General features: G+C 60.9%; 1 protein-coding gene across 1 annotated transcript; it reads left to right on the top strand.

Annotated features, from left to right (window-relative positions):
• Window positions 1-3,665: 3,665 nt before the first annotated feature.
• On the top strand, window positions 3,666-9,300 carry PAX1 (paired box 1; the record flags this gene model as incomplete). The annotated part of the gene is made up of 4 exons (XM_067294641.1): window positions 3,666-4,314; window positions 5,498-5,640; window positions 5,878-6,097; window positions 9,209-9,300. Coding segments are annotated over 4 exons (1,104 nt in total), but the record flags the coding sequence as incomplete, so codon positions are not given.
• Window positions 9,301-9,639: the final 339 nt, after the last annotated feature.

Raw genomic sequence — 9,639 nt, 5'->3', positions numbered from 1 at the left:
TCTCGATGCCTGTGAACACGCGCGGAGGTGATGGGCAATTCGGGTGCTGCGTGGACCCATTTTGGGTACCAGTCGCTGCGTTTTCCACTCCCCAGCCGCAGGCAGAGAGCTGTGCTGAGCGCGAAGGCTGGAGGAGACGGCGATGGGCTCGGGCCCCCCGGCAGCGGAGGGTTTTTCCAGCTAAACCGTTCGCGGCGGGGAGGCCCAGCCCCATCCCGGGAGCCGGGCTGCGAGGGCGACAGCCTCCTTCTGCGGCAGCGGGGACGCAGCGGGGCTGGCGCGGAGCCCTGCAGCTCCCCTAGCTGCCTTCCCCCCCGCGCTGGGTGCGTCTCCGCGCGTCGCACACCGGCTTCGGACAGCGGGGGAAATTTCTATTGACCTGCTGAGTAACTCACGAACCGCCGCAGGAAGCCCCTCGTTTCCCCTCGTGCCCGAAATCTCTCTGGGGATGATCCCTTCTCATCCCAGCGAGCCGGAGCCCCGCAGCAACGCGCCGCACGGCCAGGCTGGCCTCTGCCCTCACCGCATGCAGCTCTGCCCGGACCCGACCCGGGGAGGGAGCATGGAATAAAACAAAATAGGAGGGAAGAGAAAAACTGCCCCCCGCCCCCCCCCTCTGCAGGGGCTCGGGGGAGCGGCGCCGTGCGCGCCCCGCCGCCGTGCGCGCCCCGCCGGCCCCGCGGCCGCCGCTGCCCGCTTACCTCGGCGGCCGCTCCTCGGGCATCCCCGGGCGAGAGCCGCCCCCGGCGGGCCGGTTTCTCCGGGCTTCCCAACAGAGGGAGACAAAAGATTGACTCAGCCGAGGTGCTTCGGGTGGGCTCGGGCGCTGCCGAGCCGGCGGCTCCCCGCCGAGAAACACGACTGCCCCCAAAGCGCTGCTTTTCCCCCGGAAAAAAAAAAAGGAGAGAGACCTCCAAGGGCACGGGGAAAATTGTCCGGTGGCAGCTGCGGCGGAGGCAGGGGGAAACCTGGTCTTCTCGGCCGCCTTTCGATTGCCTCCTTCCCTTGCGCTTGCGAGGACCCGCCGTGCCTCCCGCCCAGGCGGCGGCTGAGCACCGGCCAAACTCATCGCGGCCCGGCGGGGGGGAGGCGAGGTCGGGGGGAAGGGGGACAGGGAATACGCATCCCTTTGCAACTCTTGGTGGCTTTTTAACCGATCTGCTTTGTTTTCCCCGCTGCTGCTTTCAAACGCTTAGACGGCAACGTCCCCCGCGATACGGGGGTGCGGGCGGGGGGTTAATTTCCCCCTCTCTGGAGGAGCAGGGGGAGGCCGGGGGGGGGCCGCCAGGCCCGTCCTTGGCAGGGCTCCCGTTTTCGACCCCGCCGGCCTCAGAGCCGGGATCGCGCCCCTGTAATTTAAGACCCCCTTTGGTGCTAAAATTGACGTATTAATACACGTCGCTTTTTAGTGAACGATGCCTTTCGGGCCGGCGGGGCAAAAGGAAAGTTTTAGGGGAAGGCGGCTTATATTGCCCTTCCCCGACCCGCGCCGTCCGCGGGCTGGGCAGCCCCACGGGGGTCACGCGTGGCAAAGGGGAGACTTGCCGTCCCGGCGGCTGGAAATCGGGTCGGCCCCAGCCTGCAAAACCCAAGCGCGGCTCTCCTCCTCCCGCCACCCAGCACCTCGTGTTTAAAACCCGAGGAGGAAGGGGCTTTTCGATGCGGTTCCAAAGGCAGTGCCTGCAGCCGGCTGCGAGGCTTTTCTCCCCCCCCCCCCCCCCCCCACGACCCGCATCCTTCCAGTCGTTTGCAGAGGAACGCCCACGATCTTTCGACCTGTCTTTCTCGGTTCAAACCACCCCCCCCCCAAAAAAACCCCAAGCAAAAAAAAAAACAAAAAAACCCCCAACCCCCCAATTCTAAGCACTGGGTGTTCGCCCCATCCAAGCCGTAAGAGTCTGTTTTTATGAGTTACTATTTGGTAAGAAAAACGCGGGTTTCGATGCCGGTCGGTAGCAGAGGGCTTCCAGGGGAGAGGTCCGGCGCTAGCACGCAGAAGCCCCTGCGCCGGGAGCCGGGGAGAAAACCGGGAGGTTTTCATGGGAAAGCGGGCGCTTTCCTTCCCGGTCCGAGCCGGCTGCCAAATTCGGGGCTGCCGAGGACGATGTCCCCGCGGTCGGTGTGCGCCGGGCCCGGGTCCCGCTCGGTCTGGGGCTCGGTCTGGGGCTGGGGCGGCCGGCGGTGGGGGGCAGGTGCCCGCGCTGCGCCCCCGCCCTCGGGGATCCGCGTCCCGCGTGGAAATGGGAGCGGGGAGGGGAGGGGGGGGTATCCTGGGGGCGAGGAGTGGGGCAGACCCCCCTCCCCCCCAATTCCCGCAGCGCCCAGCACCCCTGCAGCGGGGTGGGGGGTGGCGGCGGCGCGGCCCCGACGGGGCGGGCGGAGGGGGCCGTGGGAGGGGGTCACCCTGCCCCCCCCCCCCCCCCCCGTCGCCGCGGCGGGGAGCGGCGGCCGCGGCCATTTAGGAGCAGCCCGGGAGCCAATGGGCGGCCCGTTTCGGCGCCTCTAACGTGACGGCCGAGATTGACGTGTTTCCCACGTCAAATTGATCCCAACTAGCGGCGGGGGCTCCCCGCGAGCGGGGGAACCGGCCCGGCGCCGCCAGCGAGGCCCGCAGCCGCCGGGCTCCCCGCCGGCGCCCAGCGCAGAGCGTCCCGGCGGCAGGGAAGCACCGGGGGGCCGCTGCCCCCCCCCGCGGCCCCCGTGCCCTCTATGCCGGCCCGGCCGCAGCCCGGCAGGCAGGAGCTGCTCGCTCCGCGGCCCGCGGCGGCGGCGGCGGCGCGGCGCATCCCCGGTGCCGGGCGATGGGTAAGGAGCGGGGGCGGCCGCGGGAAGAAGGGGCTGCCGAACCGGGATGACGAACCGGGCCGGGCGGCACCGGCACGGGGCCCACGGCGGTTTCGCTCCGCGGGCACGTCGCGAAGGGCAGCGGGCCGCGCCGGGGCCCCGTGGGCTCGGCCGCGGCCGCCGATGCGTCGTGGAGGCGGGCAGGGGTCCTGCGCGGCGGCGGGGCCGTGGGAGCGGTGTGCGCGCTGCTCGCCCTTTCTTTCCCTCTCGTTTCCTCTTTCTTTCCGTCTGCCTGCCTGTCTAACGGTCTGTCTGTCTTCTCTCTTTCTCGCTCTTTTCTCTTTCTCGGTTTCTCTTTCTTGATTTCTTTCTCTCTCCCTTTCCCTTTCTTTCTTTCCCTTTCTTTCTTTCCCTTTCTTTCTTTCCCTTTCTTTCTTTCCCTTTCTTTCCCTTTCTTTCTTTCCCTTTCTTTCTTTCCCTTTCTTTCTTTCCCTTTCTTTCTCTTTCTTTCTTTCTCTTTCTTTCTTTCTCTTTCTTTCTTTCTCTTTCTTTCTTTCTTTCTTTCTTTCTTTCTTTCTTTCTTTCTTTCTTTCTTTCTTTCTCTTTCTCCCTTTCCTTCTCTTCCTTTCGTTGCAACGCTGCCTCTGCCTCACGTCTGCCTTGGGGCTGGCTGCGAGCGGAGCGGCCAAGGCTTTCGGGAGCGCGTCCGCCCGTCGGTCTAACTCCTCTCGGGAAGCCCGGTGCAGACACCTACTACCCCCGGCACAAGCGCTTAGGAAGCCCGCGGCCGGCTCCAGCCCGCTGAGCGCCGGTGCCGGTGCCGGTGGCGGCGGCCGCGGCGGTAACGCTGCTCCCCGCCGCCCGTCCCGTCCCGTCCCGTCCCGTCCCGTCCCCCCGCAGAGCAGAGCTACGGCGAGGTGAACCAGCTGGGCGGCGTTTTCGTCAACGGGCGGCCGCTGCCCAACGCCGTCCGGCTGCGCATCGTGGAGCTGGCGCAGCTCGGCATCCGCCCCTGCGACATCAGCCGCCAGCTGCGCGTCTCCCACGGCTGCGTGAGCAAGATCCTGGCCCGCTACAACGAGACCGGCTCCATCCTGCCCGGCGCCATCGGCGGCAGCAAGCCGCGGGTCACCACCCCCAACGTGGTGAAGCACATCAGGGACTACAAGCAGGGCGACCCCGGCATCTTCGCCTGGGAGATCCGCGACCGGCTGCTGGCGGACGGCGTCTGCGACAAGTACAACGTGCCCTCGGTCAGCTCCATCAGCCGCATCCTGCGCAACAAGATCGGCAGCCTCTCGCAGCCCGGCCCCTACGACGGCAGCAAGCAGCCGCCGCCGCAGCCCGCGCTGCCCTACAACCACATCTACCAGTACCCCTACCCCAGCCCCATGGCCTCGCCGGCCGCCAAGGTGGGCGGCCACCCGGGAGCGCCCGTCACGGCGGCCCACGTCAGCATCCCCCGCTCCTGGCCCTCGGCTCACTCCGTCACCAACATCCTGGGCATCCGGACCTTCGTGGAGCAGACGGGTGGGTACCGCGGCGGCCCCCGCGCGGAGCCGCGCGCGCTCGGCTCCCTGCGGAAACCCGGGCCCTCTCCCTCCCCGGGACCGTCCCCATCCCCATCCCCGGCGGCTTGGCCAGCAGGAATAAACACAGGGATCGCCCCCGTCTCCTTCCCAGCTAGCAGCCTCTCCCCCCGCTCCCCCCCCCCATATATATTTTTTTATTATTATTTTTGATCGCAGCATCCCGCGCCGGCAGGACGGAGCGGCGGGGCCAGATGCGGCGAGGCTCAGACATCTTGAACTTTTTATGAAAAATGTGGAAAATATTTTCGTAGGGATGATAGATTGCCGACCGCAAATTCGGAGCCCTGAATTTCTCTTTGCAAAGAGAAAAAAAAAATGGGGGGGGGGAGAAAAAAAAGAAAAATAGGAGGGGAGGAAAAAAAGAAAAATAGGAGAGGAAAAAAACAGAGGGGATAAAGACTAGAGAAAAAAAAAAGAGGATGAAAAGGAAAGAAAGCGACCTCCAAAAATTCATGTCGCCGCCGCTGAGCGCGCAGGGCACGGCGCTTTCTGGGCCCTCCCCGCCGCGAAATCGCTGTTTTCCGTAAAAAGTAACTTGGGGAGGAGGAATTGAAAAGCGGGTGCCCCCCCGGCGCTGACTGCCGAGCAGCGCCGGGGAAGCGAGGGGCAGCGCTGCCGCCGCCGCAACCCCGCGCCCGGCCGCGCTGCCCCGCGCAGGCTCCGGGGGGGACGTGGCGGGGCCGTGGGGGGCGGAAAGGGGAGGGGGGGGAGAGAGAGAGAGAGAGAGACTCCTTTTATCCTTCCAAGAGCCCGAGTAAATCAACCGCATGCGTTTCCCTCCGCGCAATCATTTATCTTTAAAATTCCAATGTCACTTTTATAAATCTCCTTCGCCAGAAGAGAAATTGGGCCTCTTAAATTATAGGAGAGCGTGGAAGTGGCGGGGTAACGCCAAGACCCGGGTCTTTTTTTTTGGGGGGGGGTGGGGGGGCATTGCAACCGAAAGGTGACCCGGCCTGGGCATATTTTAGGCCGTCGGGGCTGCGCCTTTAGCGGTCGATCCTGGCTGCCAGGGCGGCAGAAGCAGGCTGCGCCCCGGCGTGGGGGGGGCACAAAACCGGCTAGGAGGGACCGGGGAGAGGGCAGCGAGCTAACGGAGCCGCCGGTGTCTTCTCCCCCAGGGGCTCTGGCCGGCAGCGAGGGCTCTGCCTACCCCCCAAAAATGGAGGACTGGCCCGGCGTGAACCGCACGGCCTTCCCGCCCGCCCAGGGAGTCAACGGCATCGACAAAGCTGCCGTGGAGGCAGATATTAAATACCCGCAGGTAACGGGACCCGGCGGGGGGGGGGGGGGGAGGCCCGATTTTCACACTGCTCCCATCCCCCCCCCCCCCTGCTGCCCACGGGGCCCCGCGCGTGGGGATGTTTCCCCGCGCCTCCCGCATCCCGGCGCTCCCCGTCCGCCCCCCGGGCTCCGGAGGGGGGCAGAGGGGAAAGACCCCCCCTTCCCTCCCCGGGCTTGCAGCCCCCCCCGGCCCAACTCTGCCCCCTTCTCCCCGCAGCCCGGCGCGGGGCTCTCCGCCGTGGGCGGCTTCCTCCCGGCTTGCGCCTACCCGGCCTCCAACCAACACGGCGTCTACGGCGGGCCCGGCGGCGGCTACCTGCCCACGGGCCACCACTGGCCGGCCCAAGGCAACCCGCTGGCCCACCACGGGCCCGGCGTGGCGGTGCACGGAGGCGACCTGGCCGCCGCGATGGCTTTCAAGCACCCCGGCAGGGAAGGTGAGCGGCGCGGGGAGCCGGGGCGGCAGCCGCGGGACCCACGCGGGGTCCGTGGGTCCAAGCTCAGCCCTGCGAGCCAGCCTGTTCCTAGCCGCTACCCGTCAAAACAGCGGGGCTTTAAACTGGAAATATATATATTTTTCCCCCCCTCTTAATTTTCAATCGTGTGCGCGCTGGAAATCTCAGAGGAAGCAGAGGGATCGAGGGCAAACATTCTACTTTTAATTCCCGAAAACAAAGATCTCTTTCTCGGAAGAATTCGCGAGGTCCTCAGTGCTTGTGCGGGGCGGCAGACAAGGGACGGGTCGCCCGACAGTCCCTGCCGCACAGCAAATACCAGAAAACAACGAGGAGGGAGCTTAAACATCACAGACTTTTTTTTTTCCCGAAGCCCTCTTACTGTTAGCAGCGTTAAATAGGCATGTTTGCTACGTCCGTTTTACCAGGGAGCCTTGCAGAATTGCTTGATAATCCAGAAATCATTCAGCGCTAAGAAAGGCACGATTCTCAATTAAAAATTATTAACATTATAAATCTTTCGTACTAGGTTCCCTGCCCCCCCCCAATAGGGAGTATTTAAAGATAAACTCCGTATGAGAATCACATGGTTTTGATCTGAACATATATTCTAGATCCTGTTAATTAGAACGTTTATTTTCTTCTCCTACTAATTACTTCGGTTCGTTTATGGAAGCTTTATTTCCTCGATAGGTCGTTTCATTTAGAAAATCCTATCTCAAAGGTTCTGGATAAAAAATCCCGGTCGATGTCTTTCCCCCTTTTCGTGGTTTTAAACTTTCCAATCTTTTTCACATTTGCAATTCATTTCCCACTTATCAGTCCATTTCTTTATTGTTGTTATTTTATACAAACTCTTTACCATTTCTATCTAACTACGACAACCTGCTGCGAGTTATAACACCAGCTGTCTCGGGGAATGAGTTATTGTGAATATCAATGGATGAAAACGGATAATCATAAACCCGCTCTTTGAAAAAAAAATAGAGAAACAGAAAGAAAGAGAGAAAGCGAGTGAGAAAGGAAAGGAAGCAAACGAACAAAGATGACCTATGCATATTTGAGATGCAGGAATTTCTTTGAATTTAGTATATTTTTCGGGGTATTGTCTCCAAATTTTTAAGCGACTTAGGAGCCTGAGACTTTCTGACTTGCCGCTCTTAAAGTTGTCACAACCAAAAGGCCCACATAGTTTATTTAAACGATTTTTCTTTAAGCGCTTTTTATTTTTAATTTTATTCGAATCGATTTGCTGCTTCAGCGATTCATCTGCGACAAGCCAAATATATGAGCATCCTGGAAAAAAAAAATAAAAAAAGACAGGTAAGGTGGGATTGATGGAGGAAAAAAAAAAATCTGGAGCCTCTTTTGGGGAGGAGAGCAGAAGCGCAGAGCCAAGCTCCCCTTCGGAGCGGGCTGCAGCGACGTGCAGCTACGCATCGCTCCCGCGGCGCAGCTTAATTGCTACAACCTGGAGGAGAATGTAATTAATAACTTCTGAGGACGATTTTTAATATCAAGATGGGAGCTTCACCCTTCCCATCCCCCCCTCCCCTGGGCCCTGCTCCCCATCGAGTGGGACTCGCCCCCTCGCCGGGGAGAGGGACCCGCCGGCGGGTCCCGCTGCTCCGCCCTGGGGAAACGCGGCAGCCTCGGCGGACGGAAAAGCGATGCGGGTTTATCCCATGCCGGTTACTGCCCAGGAGCTTCCCCTGGGTTAATCGGTCTGCTTTTCCCTCCCTGGCCTGTTCCCGCCGGGAGCAGTCGCGCTTGGGCTGGCCGGGGCTGTGCGGGACCTTGTGAGGAACCGGGAGAGAGAGAGGGAAGCAGAAAGAGAGAGAAAAAGGACGAAGGAGAAAGAAGGAAAGAGAGAAGCAGAGAAAGACACACAGGCGAAAGTAAGGCAGGCAGAATCAGCCGGCCAATTTCACCCGCCGATTCAGGCCTTTTCCGATCGGAAAGCCGTTATTTTCCCAGGGGAAAAAAAAAAAAAAAAAAAATTCCCTTCGCATCTGATCCACGCACATGCCCGCAACAGCCCCGGGGGCATTTTGCATCCTTGCACACCCCTTGCCTTGCAGCAGGAGAGGCCTCGCCGACGACGGCGGGGGGGGGGGGGGGAATGGTCTCCACGCAGGGCAGGAGAAATGTGTCTCCACCCGAGACAGGGCTCAGACCTGACGGCTGGAGCAGGAGAGCCCTTCCCCTGTCGGCAGCAGGCTACCTGCCGTATGGCTTTTTGCTAATGCAAGACGAAAAGCGCACAGAAAAAAAAATAGCCCGTGTCCAAAAATGCTCCCCCCCCAAAAAAAAAAAAAAAAGAAAAAAAGGCAGGAGCTGTAGGAAAAGGCACTGTGAGGGCTCATCTCTGTCCCTGCTCTGGTAGTGCAGACAGAGGCTTTTCTAGGGCAGAAGGGACCGCGCATATAAACCCGGCCAGGAGAGATGTTGGGGACAAACGGCCCCTTTCGGCCACACACTTGTCCAGGACTTCCTCCAGCGAAAGGGGAGGGCTGAGCAGAGGTTGATCCGGCCTCCTAGCCGAATCAGGGAAACGTTTTCAGGATGAGGGAGGGGAAAGCAAGCCCTGGCTGAGGAAGGACTTGGTGCCTTTCCCGAAACACCCTCTCCGATCCAGGAGCACCAGAGGCACCGGTGACACAGTCCCCTCCCAGGGGACCTGGGGCCACAGGTTTTGACAAGGTGCCTGGTAGATGTCTGCTGGGATGGACCCCTGTTGTCTCCCCAAGTAGATTCAGATCCCCGGCAGCGGCAGAGCGGTGTCTGTCATCCCTATGGCTTGGTGGCCACATCTCCTCTTTCCTTTCTCTGTTCCCTCCGAGAGGTCTTCTATACTGATCCCGTCAGTGTCGGAAAGGCTGGCTTCCCTCTTGGCCAGCCAGATGGGGAGTCTTGGCTGCTTGGGGGTGAGCTGCTCTCAGGGGATGCGCTGGGACCGGTGTGACACCGAGCAGCAGGTCCGCAGGTGTGCGCGCATGTGGGACGCGTCCAGCTGCCGTCTGGTCTCGGGCGATGCGTTTGGAGCCTGTCAATCCACTGCCTTGTCTGTTTTTCGCTCTGCTCTTCTTGCAGTTGTGGACAGAAAACCTGCCAGTCCTGCAGGGAAATCTTCGGAGTCTCTAAACACTATCCACGGACTTTCTATCCCAGCCTCCTCTTCCTAGAGCCTGCAGAGCGTCAGTCAAGAGACAGTGAGTCTTGGAATAAGCACCTGCAGCTTCGAAACGATAACCGAAGCCTGAAGTGCTACTGCATCCAACGGGTGCCTGCGGAGAGAGCGGAAGCGGCTGGTTTGAAGCAAGCCCGGGCAATAAGAGGTGACATTTTTTGATGGCAAATTCATGCACAAGTGAATGTGATCCGGACATTCATCCGCACTGCCTTGAGGGACACATTCACCCCCATCAGATTGGAAAGCGGTGACAGAAAAGAATCAGTCTTCCTTCCTTCCTTCTTTCTTTCCTTTTGTCTTTTTTTGTTCTTTTTTGCTTTCATTTTTTCTT

This window comes from Apteryx mantelli, chromosome 3, assembly GCF_036417845.1.
Source record: "Apteryx mantelli isolate bAptMan1 chromosome 3, bAptMan1.hap1, whole genome shotgun sequence".
In the NCBI taxonomy this organism is placed as follows: Eukaryota; Metazoa; Chordata; class Aves; order Apterygiformes; family Apterygidae; genus Apteryx; species Apteryx mantelli.
The sequence above is the reverse complement of the archived record's forward strand: the minus strand, read 5'-3'. Positions and strand labels throughout refer to the sequence as shown.